This window comes from Astatotilapia calliptera, chromosome 7 (genome assembly GCF_964374335.1).
Source record: "Astatotilapia calliptera chromosome 7, fAstCal68.1, whole genome shotgun sequence".
Lineage (NCBI taxonomy): Eukaryota > Metazoa > Chordata > Actinopteri > Cichliformes > Cichlidae > Astatotilapia > Astatotilapia calliptera.
The window spans coordinates 43,785,787-43,801,082 of NC_137428.1; the positions used below are offsets into that span (position 1 = coordinate 43,785,787).

A 15,296-nucleotide genomic window follows, 5' to 3' on the forward strand; every position below is an offset into this window, starting at 1 on the left:
GTATTTATATGTGTGTGTGTGTGTGTGTATATATATATATATATATAACATTCTGTAACTGTAACTTCGGTCGTTGCTGTGCTTTTTGGAAGTCGAATTTCCCAGAGGAACCCACCCGAGGGATTAATAAAGTTCTATCTTATCTTATCTTATCTTAAAACCTATAGATTTTTATAAGCCAGTTTACAGCTTTTTCTTTTCAGAGTGCATAGTTAGCGATAGGATTTAAAGTATCCAAATGATGTACATTAAAAATTATTAAAAAGACTGTAATAGTGTCAAGACTATAAATATGTGGAAAGTGTGAGGTTGACCACTGCTGGAGAAAGATGAAGTTACCCAATGGCCAAACACAAAAAAAGAAGAAATGGCCTCATCCAGTCTTAGAAAACACAGTTTTGACAGAATCTAAAGTGAAAGATGTACACTAATGAAAAAGGGATCATCTCAGTCCAAAGACTTAAGAAGACTAATGTTTAATTTGTAATATTTATTACAAGATTACAAGGTAACATTATTATTATGTTCTTGTCAGTGCATATGCCCAAAGGTTGGATGTCCGAAGAGAAAGAGGAATTCTGGAGTAAGCTGGGAGAAAAAAGTTGTGGCTTTCTTACCTAATGCTCTCTAGTGTTTCGCCAGCAGAGCCAGATATTTTCTTCAGACTGTTCAAAAATAGCATTTATGATGAAATTGCTGAAGGCACAAGCTTTAAAGACAGGACAAGCAGTTTTGAAGTCAAATCTGAATCTGTCGTCAGAAGTTTATTAATAAATTTCAAAGTGTTTTCAGCAAGGGCACACAGTACACCCGGCCTGGCGAGGCAAAGCTGGAGTGTCGGACTGCAGCTTGTCGGTCTGGTGACTCAAACGGGCTCTCCTCCACACTGTCCTCATTTATAAAGTGCTTTACAAAGCTGGACATTACAGCTAACAACTGGAGTTTCAGTGCTGCTAGCCAAATAGGACGAGTCAATTACTGCCAAAGAGACAGACAGTGAAGGTGGAAGTATATCCTCAGTGTCTTAACATAAAACTCATTGTTGCAGCAAGTGGGGCAGCACAAATGTAATCCCCTTAAAGTGATGTTAACTAATGTAAGTGAAGGAAACGGCTTCCAGGGCCTAATCCGTGGATCGGCTTCCTCCGAGGCGTGGGCGTCTATCAGCAGAGAATGTCCCTTAGTCTGTAACACAGTCAAATATATTCTCAAGCAACATTCAAGCATGCCATTCAGCGTGTTAGTACGAGCTCGGGAGCAGCTTGGGAGAACAAGAAAACAGACTGCTTCAGGTTGTCTTCCCAAATCGACTCAACTTTATTCTCAAGTACAACAGTTTATATAGAGGGTAAAATTCATGAGTCAGCAGATTCTCAGTTTAAACCAGTACAGACCAAGATAAGGGAGCGTCTTCCTGCCCTTGGGTGAAGAAGCACCCTTTGTATAGTTTATCAGTTCAGCTACAATTATGATTATCTCAGCGACATATTTTCAAGGCACGAAATAAAGAGTTCTTTCATTAGTGAAATCTGAAACAAACCATTTGGCCTTCAACAGGCGTCTAAAAGATTAAGAAACTAATGTAGCTGAGGGAGTGATCTCTGTGGTATTTCAACCTTGTACCAGCCTGTGATTCTCACACATCAATTCTTGGGTCAAAGAGAAAAATAACTAAAACAAAGGGGCCTTATTGAATGACAGAGTTTTCCTGTATAATGTCACTATAAAACAATATCCAGTAAATGCTCCCATGGTACTAAAATACCTAACAGTAAGTTTATTAGCCGCAACCAACCAACCCGGTGTCATAATGTCCTGAAACGACTCCCATCAGTTCATCTGCACGTAGCTGGATTTGAGCAGACAGTATGTCTGAACACCTCAGACTTCATTCGGCTGCTTCTGTCCTGTGTCACATCATCAATAAACACTAGTGTCCCAGTGCCACTGGCAGCCATACACCCCAAACCATCACACTGTTTTACAGATGATGTGATTTGGATCGTGAGCTGTTCCACACCTTCTCCATACTTTTTTCTTGCCATCATTCTGGTCGAGGTTGATCTTGGTTTCATCTGTACAAAGAATGTTTTTCCAGTACTGTGCTGGCTTTATTAGATGTTTCTAGCAAAGTCCAATCTAGCCTTTCTATTCTTGAGGCATATGAGTGGCTTCCCCTTTGCAGTGAATCCTCTGTATTTACTTTAATGCAATCTTCTCTTTATGGTAGATATGGATGTTGATATGCTTACCTCCCAGAAAGTGTTGTTCATTTTTATGGCTTTTAGGGTTTAGGGATTTTATGGCTTGATCCACCACAACTGTGTTCCGTGGACGTCCAAGTCTTTTTGCATTACTGAATTCACCAGTGCTTTCTTTCTTTCTCAGCATGTACCAAAATTCAGATTTTCCCACTCCTACTGTTGTAACAATTTCTTTAATTGTATAAACAATGCATTTTACTATTGCAATGTAATGTTTATAAGGTTGGGGGAACCTGCAGTCAGCTGAGACTGAGGAAGTCACTTGGGTGAGTGATGAAACATTTCATCCACTGAAAATGTTACATCCAGATTAACAGAATCAACCTTTTGGGATTTGGATGAAAAAACTGTTTTTAAATGCTCCCAACTGTGGGTCACCACATGTACATGCCCAAGTTGTGACTGGGTTGCCCCGAGCAAATAACGTATTGCCAGACCCCGTAAATTTTACCTTGGTAGTCATCAGCGACAGCTTGGAGACTGGGGCCTCAGGACTCCAACAACTGGAACAACTGGACTCCAGCCAGACTCATCAGTGAGCATCAGTAATCTTTTATGGTGTTCTCTGCTGGGGCAGCAGTATCTCCACTGGGTAAGGGAGAAACTGAACAGGCTGATCAAGAAGGCCAGCTCTGTTCTGGCATGTCCTCTTGACCCAGTGGAAGGATTCAGTGACAAGACGATGCCACTGAGCTGTCATCCCCATCACTCCCAACCCTGACAGCACGGGGTGGGAGTGACGGTGCACCCACAGTGTGCAAATTGTACCAAACTGCAAAATACTTAGCTATGCCTCTAATGAAACCTCTGCTTGCTCTGTTTCACTTCTGCAACATCAGTCTTTCCACAGGTAATACCCATATGTTGATTCATGGTTTTCATCAGTTTTCAGACTACTGCAGCATATTTTAAAAGGGGTTATGTGCTGTAAAAGACAAAAAAAAAGAAGTTATTCTTCTCCGTATTCAATCCTCAGGTACTGCTGTGATGCTTACACCTATGACTAAGTCCCACTTTGCTAGGTGCACTTGTTCAACTTTTCATTAAATCAAATATCTGATCAGTCAATCACATGGTAGCAACTTAGTGGATTTAGACATGTAGACATGGTCAAGACGATCTGCTGAAGTTCAAACCAAGCATCAGAATGTAGAAGAAAGGGGATTTAAGTGACTTTGGCCAAGACATGGATGGTTCTGCCAGACAGGGTAGTCTGAGTATTTCAGAAACTATTAGTCTGCTGGGATTTTCCCAAACTAATTTATAGTACAAAAAAGTACCATAAAATATTCAGTGAGCAGCAGTTCTTTGGTTAAAGAAGAGGTCAGAGGAGAATAGCCAAACTGCTTTGAGCTGATAGAAAAGCAACAGTTATTCAAATAACTACTCAACCAAATTGCAACCAAGGTATGCAGAAGAGCATGTCAAACCTTGATGTTGATGAGCTACAGCAGCAAAACAACTGCTGCTTCTATCAGCAAAAGACAGAAAAAAAAAAATCAGGCTTTTAGTTGCAAGCTGAACAACAGAAAAACAGAAAAACGTTGCCTGGGTTGAGTCTGAATTTCTGCTGCAACATTCAGATGGTAGTGTCAGAATTTAATGTAAACAGCACGACAAACTGATCTCACCTGATATCTCAAATCAACAGTTCAGGCTGCTGGTGTAATGATGTGGGGGTATTTCTGTGCTACACTTTGAGCGCCTTAAATGATCTTTAACACCACAGCCCACTTGAGTATTATGGCGGACCATGTCCATCCCTTCATGACCCCAGTGTACCTATCTTCTGATGGCTCCTTCTAGATTAATAATGCAAAGAAACTGAATGTTTTCAAAATACACTTCTCAACCCATCTGCCTTCTCTCTAGGTCCTGAGCACTAAAGACACAAGTATTGCTAGAGACTTTGGTAGAAATGTGGATTCTGGGAAAGTTCCCAACACCTGTTGACTGTAGAAAGTGATTGCCTCAGGTGGCAGAGTAGGTTGCCCACTAATTGGAACTTCAATGGCTCATTTCCAAATCCTCCTGTGCTTATAGATGAATGAGACGTACAAAGCGCTAAAACTGAGTACAAAGGTGTTATGTAAGTACCAGTTCATTTTACCAAAGACTTGATTTTAAAAGGAAGAAAAAAAATCAGGTTAATAGTTTTACTTAAGTAAAAGTTGCTATATAGAGGAGTTGTCCATTAAAATGCAACAAAGACCAGTGTAGGTGAAGGGAATGTATAGCGTTACCTCTTTTAAACAGTTTTGAAGCAACCTGTTTGCTCTGAGTTTCAAATATCAAAGAGTAGGTTTACTGAGCCATAATCAGCTGTTAGCTGAAATAGAATTTCAGATATTGCATGCTGATTAAATGCAGAGTGGTGTATACATTCAACTTTCAACCCTTTAAAGGCAAATTTATCATATATGATGCATACGATTTGAGACTTCTACATAATCAGTGTAGGACCTCCAAAACTGGAGGTAACAAAGAAGTTAAAAATGAAAACGAATATATGCAAATTCAAATTTCATTTCTTAAGAAATTGTCACAAGGATCCTCAAAAACTCAATTTTCCAAAAAATAAAAATAAAAAATCATGATTTGGGCTTTAAAGGTTTACATATCCTAAACAAGGCAGTCTGAGAGTGAACTGTATTGGAGTGAGGTCTTCTTTAAGATGAGGCCTGATTACACAGGTCTGCAAAAGAAAATAAAAATGATATTTTAGGGTGCTGAATCTAAAAATGATCTCAATTTCCCTCCATCACATACAGTGTTTTTGTCACGGTCCTGGGTCTCCTGACCCAGCGTTTTTAGTTCTTTGTGATTTTCGTATTATTGTACTTGTGTGATTTATTCTATGGCTTCTAGTTTTGATCCCTTGCCCTTCATGTCTCCCTGTGTGCCCCTCTATGTATTTATGAGCCCTCGTCTCTCCTTATGTTTTATTCCATGCTTCCCCTGCCCATCATGTCTAAGTTCTCCCCGTGCTCTCTCTTCCCCCTGTGTGCCCTCTATGTATTTATGAGCCCTCGTCCCCTTTCGTGTTTATTCCGTGTCTCCCCTGCCTGTTATGTTGGTGTTCTACTCGTGCTCTCTCTCCTCCTGTCTGAACCTCTGTGCTCCCTGTTTCACCTCTCCCGTCAGTGTTCAGTTCACCCCGCCCTGTCTCGTTATGGTTATCAGTGTCACCTGTGTTCCCCGTGTGTTCCCACTCCCCTCGTTAACCCTCTGTGTATTTCTGTCTGCGTCTCCCTCTGTTCAGCGTGACGTCGTCCCTCATGCCGTGTGTGGATCTCCCTGTGTGTTCTTAGTTTGGTTTCCCAGTTTAGTTTAAGTTTGTATATTTGGTTCTGCTGGAAAATAAAGCTGAGTTTTGAGTTCATCCCCTCGTGCCTGTGAGTCCTGCATTTTGGGTCCTACTCCTGCCTGCCGCACGGCGATTCATGACAGTTTTTGCAAATCATGAGGAGTTTACATTAAAAAGAAATCACAACAGCAATGAAAAAAAATCAATATTTTATTACAATTAACTAATTTTGCATAATTTTTCTGAGATTCCTTACCACTGGACAAAATAGATCTGTTGGGATGTCTTGAAGAATGGGACATGGACCATCTGAGCTCCTCACAGCGCAAACTCCCAGTATCCGCCCCCTTCTCGCATTTTCTATTCTCTTGCTTTTAGAAAACGTTACTGGATATGGTTTTTTGACTCAAGTATAGGATACCAGGTTTTTGGAATTTTAAAAATATTTTTCCCAGTTTCAGTCAAACAAATCCTATTCAGTTTTTTGGTTGCAGACCTGTGTTATTCAAGGAGAATTTAATAAAAAAAAATTCTGATTTAAATTTTGTTCCATACAGCGAATTAAAAATGTTTATTTTCTAACAGCAGGTTGTAAATTTTGATTAGTCACAGTTTAATGAAGTTTCTATATTGATTTCTTTGAATTCACATTTTCTGATTCTAATGTGTATGCTGGTAAAAAAAAATTATGCACACAATTTGTCATCATTTTTGTGCGTATTCTAACATTTGTGAGTATTTAAAGGATTATATAAAAAATTTCAGCTGTAATGCATGTAAGAATGAATACACTTTTACATTTTGATTTACAAAGTCATTAATTTGAGTACACAATCAGACATTCTTAAGCACATAAATACATTTGAGGGTGCACACATGGAGTGACAGAGTTTCACAGCTCAACAAAAACATGCAACATATTTGGCCACAGATTTAATTTTCTCACATCTCTTTGGCCAACTGCTGTCCCAGTCATTGGAATGTTAAGAATATTAAGAAAACATACAATTTACATACAATTTAGTCTGTCCTGAGAGAGAACTAATAGCAAGCTTCGACATGCTAACAACAATTAAACTAATAGCTACTAGCCATAGCTGCTAGCATGGCTGTTAGAAGCTTTTGGTGCTGTTGGTATGCCGTCGGGAGCGTGGGGGCGCCACTTTGCTGTTGTTGTTGTGTTTGCTGCAGTTTTCCTTTCCATCTGTTGAAGTGCTGCTGTCAATGATATAGCTCTTGCCCTGCTCTTCTTTCATGAACAGCTCTACCAATAAAATCTTCTCCTTGTGGATCTGCAGGCTGATATCTTTTGGGATGTCTGGGATTAGCCAGTCAACAATGTCATTCATGAGCATCACAACGTTCTGTCAGAAATAAATGAAAGAAATGGGACAACTCAGCAATTTTTCTTCTGGTAAAAACAAAAAAATAATCTCAGAACTTCCACAGTCTGAATCCCCAACATCCCGTAGGTCACATGCTTTTATGTTTTTCTAAAAATTTCAACCGTTTGGCATATATAGTTCATTTTAAATCAATTCAGTTCAATTTTATTTATATTGTGCCAAATTACAACAGCACCAAGGCACTTTATAGTGTAAGATAAGAATCCTACTATAATAAAGAGAAAACCCCAGCAATCAGACAACTCCCAGGAAGGAAAAACTATCTTTTAACAGGAAGAAATCTCTGGCAGAACCAGGCTCAGGGAGCAGCAGCCATCTTTCAAAACCCGTGAGGGTGAGGGAAAGAAAAGAGAGCAGAGTGAGATAGGACAAAAGGTTTATATGGTTTTGGCCTTGACTAACCATACTAAAATTCCTTATACACTATATGGACAAACATATTAACTGGAGCGTTCCAAAGCTCCTCTGGCACTAACACAAAGACAAAACTGTGCACCAGGAGATTCAGTAAGTTTCCATGGCTGAGCAACTCCTGTGGGTGTAATGTGTTGGTGTCTTAGTACTTTTGTCTATCTAGTGTTTGATATTCAACTGTGCAACAAGTAGAGAGCGGCTGCAGACCTCCACTGTTGTAACATGTCCATGTATCTGCATACCAAGTGATTAAATAAGAACATTTGTGCCAGACGCTGCAGGAGAGCAGTTACAGACTCCACCAGAAAGTGGGCTTTTATTTCAACTCAAGGACAAAAAAAAGTATCAATTTTTGGAAAATGGAAAACTGCAGAAGACCTTCAGTAGAGGTTTATCATTAGGGATTTATAGGAGGGCAGCACAGTGGTACAGGAGGTATCAGTCACCTCACAACAATCAGGTTCCTGTATGTTCTCCCTGTCTCCTTGAACTGCCAGTTTGAGTAGACATGACCTTACTTTTCAGCTACAAGTAAGTTCCTGTCCATGGACTATGTGATCAGTTTCTGAATTTCTGGTTGTTCTACTCAACTGTGGTGATTTATGTTGGCTGCTATAATGAAATGTAGGTTGTTCTGACCAGACCCCACGTCAGAATCATAGTTCAGCACCTCTCTTTAAAAGGTATGTGATAATTCAATAAAATAAATTCATAAGAACATTACTAGTAATTGCTTTATGTATTACCTACCTGGAAAACAATAACAAAAGCCAGACGGACAGCCAGCACTGCCCAGAATTCCTTGGATAGCTCATATGGTGTGTTTGACCAAGGTGGTTCTCTGTAGTCTTTATACCTTAGTGACAAAAAACAGGTATCACATTTGGTCACAATTTAACACTCAATTTTGAGAAGAAATTTCTGGCAAAACCAGGCCAGTACATATAATCTAAATGATTAGATAGGGATAATTTAGAAGTAGTGCAATCTCCCAGATGTTCCCCTCAACATGTGTTTAACAAACCAGAAACTCCCTGACAGTGTTACGTTCCAGCAAGGCCTGCTGTGATTTTGACCCTCTATCGGTGTGTCTCCTGCCATAGGTGCCATCCTTTTTGTATGGCTGTCTGTACACAGCAATTAAGCTAGCCAGAGAAAGAAAGAATAATCCAACATTTTTTTTCCAAGTCCATTAGCGTTAGCATTGTCAGCACAGTTCTATACCACCTATATTATTTCTTATATACTTATTGCTTTTCTGTGTCATGAAAGGGTCTTTTTTTAACTTGCTAAATCACCATGGTAACTTCTGCTGGACACACAAACTTATCTCAAACTTAACATTTTGGTATTTGAATTCCGCTTGCTGTCTTTGTATATAGTTTTGGTTGCATGTTTCTATGGTTTACACTTCCAGTGCCAGCTTTGTATCCTTGGTCTCTGTTAAGCGTCAGTCCTTAGTGTTTCCTTGCTTTTCTTTCCTCTTTCTGTGCCGACAGCTTTGTCACCAGATTCTTTTTCGTTTTAGTAATATGGTAAATGGACTTGTTATATAGCACTTTTCCAGTCTAGTTTAGCAATTAAAGTGCATTTTACTAAAAGCCTCATACACACACATTTATTTGATGATGATTTTCTCTAAGGCTAAGTGCCTTATCTAACATTCACATACACTCACATTGGATGCATTGAGGCTCAGTACCTTGTCTGGGGATGCTTCAGCATGCAGACAAGAGGAGTAATTGCAATGGATTGAAAAGCTTGTGCAAGGATTACAGAATGGCACATCTCTGGGCTTAAGAGTTTATTTATTGAAATAAATAAAGACTAAAATAGCTTCCTTCATTGTAAAGCACTGTACTCATTTGCATTTAATTTAGAAGTCATTGCCAACAATGACTCGATTAATAACCTGACTGCTGGAGGCACTGATTCACAAATGATTTAAAAATCATCTAAAATCACTGATTTGCTTTTTACTCACAAATAGGTTTTTAAAGAAGCATAACAATAACTAAACTTTTTGAAATACCTATTTCAAAAAGTTTTTACATTTATTGAAATGTTATGACAGTTGTAACCTGAGAATAATTTCCTACCTGCATATTACAACAGGGTAGCCAAAGTGTGATGGATCCATGGGTTCTTTGCCATCCTGGAAGTGGCTGACATTAAAAGAAGACAGTGTATGGTTGACAAATCCATGCATGGAGCCATCAGGACTGTACATGTACTGGTAAACCATCCGAGGGATGAAGTCTGACGTGAAGGAGATAACGAATGCCTGGAGCAGGGACAGAGGTTCGGACATTAGAGAGAGAGAAAAGAAGTGTGGCAAATGGAAACAAATATGAACTATGTGAACTGTAACTACACACAGGTTTAAGTATACAACCAACTGGAATGTTGTAGCTGAAATACCAGCCATACTGCTTTATTTCTTTATTTAAAGAGATAAAAGTAATGTTTCCTTTTGAGTATGCACTTGGCATCGAGCAAAACATAGCGTTATCTTTTGATAGGGCGAAAACTCCATTAAGCTGGAAATGCAGAAAGACGGGCCAAAAAGAATAAAAAACACAATCTACAAAAGAGATAAGATGATATAAGCACCATATATCCAGCACGTGAGTGAATATTAGTTTGATTTTATGAACTATACACATTAATCAAATCTGAGAACATTTCTTATCTGATCCTCCCAGAACTAAGTGATTGTTTTAAAATAATACCTAACACTTATCTATTGAAACCAAATTTTTACATTCATACGATGAAAACTGAGTTACAAGCCCTCATACGGTAAAATGGTTGACTTTTAAGTCAATTTTTTAAAATAGTTTTTAAGCCCTCATACTGTAACTTCATAACTAGGCAGATAAAATCATTTTTCATGAATGAAAAACACGTGCAAAATTCCAGGTGTCACAATTTCTAAAACTCTAAAGCAAAAATTTTCATTTAATTTTTCATTTCTTTTCTAAACAATTTTTTACTATGACCAAATTTGAGCATCAATATCAACATCTCTATATCCCATCATCATATTTCTTTGTTCTGTTGGAGCTGAGTGCTGCAGAGTGTGAGGAACCTGACATCCCTATGCCTTATGAAAAGGCAAAATATTTTGAAAAAAATGGGCATAGAGGTAAAATATGGGATCTTGGTGCCAAAGATGAGCACAGAAACATTTTGAATCTGCAACTATTAACTCATTAAAACATAAGGAGCTCGTGGTCCACCTACATATTACACCTACAGGAGATGACCACTGAAACCAATGCCATTAAGGTCCCAGCACATAGTTTGTGTGCAGATGTTAATGTCAGAGGAGGTTTGGATCTCTGCAGCTACTAAATCAGATGAGTGTTTGCAACTGTTATTCACTGTGCACCTCAGCAATCAGCAAACAACTCTGCAGCACTGGTACTTAGATATCACTTTTCTACTCACCTGAGCACTAAAAGTAGTCAATCAATCAATCCCACATTCACCAGCTCTCTCTCTCTCTCTCTCTCTCTCACACTCACACACACGCGCACGCTGAAGTAGGCAACCAGGGGTTCAACACCCCTGGTTGCAAGACAGCTGAAGGCAAAAGAGAGTCTAACCCAGGGGTGGGCAACTCCAGGTCTCAAGGGCTGGTGTCTTGCAGGTTTTAGATGTCCTTGATCCAACACAGCTGATTCAAATGGCTAAATTAGCTCCTCAACATGTCCTGAAGTTCTCCAGAGGCCTGGTAACAAACTAATCATGTGATTCAGGTGTGTTGACCCAGGGTGTTATTTAAAACCTGCAGGACACCGGCCCTCGAGGCCTGGAGTTGCCCACCCCTGGTCCAACCTCTTACTAGTAAACTAATCAAGTGTCCTATGTGTGAATGTTTGCATAATCCGTCCATGGAAGGAAACGTGTTTCATGGTGCGTTTGCTGGCAGCATAGTAAGAGTTGTGGTTCTAATAATAAATACGTTCTTTGTTGTGCAGTTTGTTTTTTGCAGGCTGGAGGATAATGGTCACTTTTGTTATCTTTGCAGAGTTAGCATCTGGGCTACCTTGCTTTGCAGCTCCTTGTTACTTTTTATTTGAATTGCTTATGTGGTATTATGTGATATTTAGCTAATGTAAAGTTGAGTTCTCTTTGCATGTAGTATTATTATTATTATTATTATTATTATTATTATTATTATTATTATTATTATTATTAAAGGAAGTATGTTCAGGCCCTGGGTAAACTACATAAGTATGGGTACAGTTAAGGTGATGTCAGGTTACAGGAAGTGACTGAAGGAGCTTTTTTATGTAATTGTTTCACAATATATATCAAGTTTCTTACTCACCATATTTGAGGAATATGTGTGGGCCCTTTTTCCTCTTTCTAAATTTTTGTTATGTATACAATTTGTTTATGGACATGAACTTAGACAAAGTTTTTTACATTAGTTTTAACACCAACACGATCGTGCATGTAGCATGTCAAAAGAATTAAACCAGCAGACATTACTTACGTTAATGATGACAGCAACCTTTGCTACCCCTCTCAGTATGTTGTACCATATTCCTGTACAATGAGAATATGTGTCAGCTAATGTTTTCAGGTATAAGATTTCTCTTCTTATAATTAAACAAATATTATTTTCTCTTGTTATTGTGATCCTTCCTGAATAACATGCATTTTTAAACATGCCACAGTGTTTTAAATATAACCCACCGATGTCTTTAGCTCTTGCTGCCACTGGTCTTCGCAGCTCCGTCACAAATTTCTTGGCATCAAGTCGTATTTCAATGATGTTGTTGAGCAGAGCAAAGAGTGGAGCCAGCGGGAAGGATGCCACAAACAATGTAACAAAACCAAACTGGATGACTGGACAAAGGAGCAAAGCAAAAAATCAGTACCAACATATCCCTTTACCTGTGCAAATATAAATGTACTGAAAACATATTATAGACACACAATTAAATTTTTTTGTCTACTATCTCTACATAAACAAAACTGCATTGAATTAGAATATAGATTAACATGGAAATCCTCAAAACCTTGAAACCACAATAAGAATCAGTATAATCTCACAACTGATCCTTTAGTCGTGATTTAGACTTTTGAATGACACGCGGCCATCAGTGTTTATAGAAAATTATCTTTGCACACAAGAAAACAGACTTGTGTTTTGCTTTGTTCATATCTAGTATTTAAGAACCAAAGTGGTGAAGGATATTTAGTGTGTAGTACTGACTCATTTCCATATATTCAGGAGTTAATCCACCAAATGGCTCCAGAAAATGGTCGGTTTCATATCTCGTCAACTTCTTCTGTCTCTCTTCTTCCTGAAAAGCTCCTTGCTTTGACCGAATGTATCGAATCAGTTTCTTCAGTTTGCTGAAAGACATGTGCACATATGAATACACAAATGCATATAGACGCACGCATATATGAACAATAATGGCCACAGATCACTCTAATGGCATGTCGGTGCTGTACTTTTGGAAGTAATAAGTTGTGTTCAATCATTTAATGTATAAGTAATAACTTGGACTACAGATGAGTTGTTTGATGGTTTGATGATCCTTCTCTACAGCTACAGTCAAACGGAGTGTGTTTTTTGTGTTGCCACAGGCTGTCAATGCTAACCTCAGCCTTGGGTGTTATACGGTTTACTCAAATTGGCATTGTGGCTTCTGCTTTTTCTAGCTGAATTATGATGCCAGTGATTACATTTGAACAGAAAAAAGTTACATTATCTCCTCACTACATAACAGTGTTTGATATGCATATCAAAAGTTGTTATTACTAAATGTCAATATGTAGGAGTGTGCACAGAATTCAAGAGAGTGGAATTCAGATAAGTCTTTTTTTAAGTACTTCCTGAATATCGAGGAGTGATTATAGAAAGAAGATCTCGTGCAATTACACTACAACAATGTGATGTGCAAGAGCAACAAACCAATATGAAGTGATCCTACTTACGGTATTCCAATCTCAAAAAGGTTGTTCTGGATAAGTTGCTTTCCCAACATGGTGATACTCAGCTGGATACACAGCTCCATCAGACAGCCTCCATGAGCACACTGTAAAACAATCCCACACTAAAGTCAACCACAGAAAAGAAGGAATTTTTAAAAGTACACCTAAAACAAAATGACAGTATTCCCCGTTCTTGTTGCAAAGACAGCAACAACTGCACTTTTTTTACTGACTGTGTGGATATCTGGGCAAAAAGATGACCTGACACAGTATGCAAACACGACCTCTCTTGTCAAGACGACACAACAGCACTTGCACTCTTGCCATCACCACTTTCTACAAAGGCACTTTAGAGAGTGTCCTGACCAGCAACATCTCACTCTGGTATGGCAGCAACATTTCTTTAGACCTTAAACACCTTCAGAGAATGGCACACTAGGAGAAATGTAAATATTTTTATTATAACACAACAGTGTGCAGAGCAGAATGACTTGCTCTACCTTGGGTCATGTAATCACAGGAAGGTTGGTTTGATCCCTGCCTCCTGTAGTCCACCCGAGTCCATAAGTTGAAATATCTTTGGGGAAGTTGCCCCAGTGTATCTATTAGAGTGTGTGATAAATACTGGAATGCCAATTTATTAATAATGTTGCACCAACTTCATTTTCTAAGTGACTTGGTCAAAACTAAGCAGATCTGATGAGGAAATGAGTAGTGTGTAAGTGCAGATTTTACACTTGCATTTTTCTCTGGAAATAGCATTGTGATTCAGAAAAGGTGAGAGGAAGATGACTGATGATAACTAACATGTTTGTGATATAAAGGTGAATCTCCAGTTAGAAAGTAAAGCAGGCTGAATGTGGTCTTTAAGATTGTGTTAGTGCTTCTCTGGATAGTTCACATGATGTGCAGGAGTACATTATTATTATTACACACACACACACACACACACACACACACACACACACACACACACACACACACACACACAATCGTGCATACTCATTCAATCGTATAACCAATTCAGAGTCAACAATTGTGATTTTCTCTGAGGCAAGACTGAAATACTGATCTAATATTATGCATTATATGTAATATTATATTGTCCCCTGGTGTTAATAAAGTATTCTGATTCTGACTCTGGTGAAGTCGTTTAGCTTAGGGCAACAATCTCTTTACCAGAAAATAGAAAGAACAAGCTGTTCAATAAAAATGTCATTATACTTCTAGGATGTGACTTAAAAATGTGTTTAGTATGAAAACTGGGAGAAAGTGCAGTAAAATAAAATGTATTTATTTTGTTTAAATTATCTTCAGAACAATTATACTCCAAGTCCAGTCTGAAATTATTATGACAGCTTTTGTTTGAGGTTAATTTGTAAAAACACAAGGCTTACCTCTTCCATTCTGTAAGAGTCAAACACATATAGGTAGCTGCCTGGCCTGCCTACAAGTCTAAAATGAAAATGAATGGAAAACTGTTTAAAGTGTGAAGTATCAAATATTGAACTTTGTGCATAAACAGTAACTGATAAAATGAAAAAAAAAGAAAAAAAGAAAAACCAAAAACAATAAATTATGAGATTACTAACCTTCCCCTGAAGAAAGCAATGTAGATGATTGGGGCAAATGCATTAACAAACTTGAGAATGAAGGTCTTGAAGATGAGTCTCTCCTCAAAACTCTTGTCAGTTTTAGGAGCCTCTATAAGGGAGCAGAAAAATTATTATTATTATTTTCTTTTTCTTTTTGACAGTTACTGGAAACACTGGAACAAAATAAAACAACAACATGTCTCAAAACAGTTGAGATGGGGCCATGTTCACCACTGTGTGGCATCCCCTCTTCTTTTAAAACATCTTTCATTTCTAAACATGTGGGAGGAGATCAGTTGCTGCTCCTTTGGGAGAGGAATGTTGTTTCATTCTTGTCTGATCAACAAGA

At 38.4% G+C, this 15,296-nt stretch overlaps 1 protein-coding gene across 1 annotated transcript in view; it reads right to left on the minus strand.

Moving 5' to 3' along the window:
• Window positions 1-6,113: 6,113 nt before the first annotated feature.
• The window catches only part of ano1b (anoctamin 1, calcium activated chloride channel b), a 38,069-nt gene continuing 28,886 nt past the window's right edge, over window positions 6,114-15,296 (minus strand). The window contains exons 16-24 of the mRNA XM_026174799.2: window positions 14,945-15,056; window positions 14,750-14,807; window positions 13,356-13,456; window positions 12,625-12,767; window positions 12,102-12,254; window positions 11,899-11,951; window positions 9,491-9,675; window positions 8,142-8,247; window positions 6,114-6,935 (exon numbers count right to left, since the gene is read on the minus strand). Coding sequence (XP_026030584.1) covers window positions 6,684-6,935; window positions 8,142-8,247; window positions 9,491-9,675; window positions 11,899-11,951; window positions 12,102-12,254; window positions 12,625-12,767; window positions 13,356-13,456; window positions 14,750-14,807; window positions 14,945-15,056 — 1,163 coding nt within the window. The 3' untranslated portion in view covers window positions 6,114-6,683. The remainder of the gene's footprint in view (window positions 6,936-8,141; window positions 8,248-9,490; window positions 9,676-11,898; window positions 11,952-12,101; window positions 12,255-12,624; window positions 12,768-13,355; window positions 13,457-14,749; window positions 14,808-14,944; window positions 15,057-15,296) is intronic.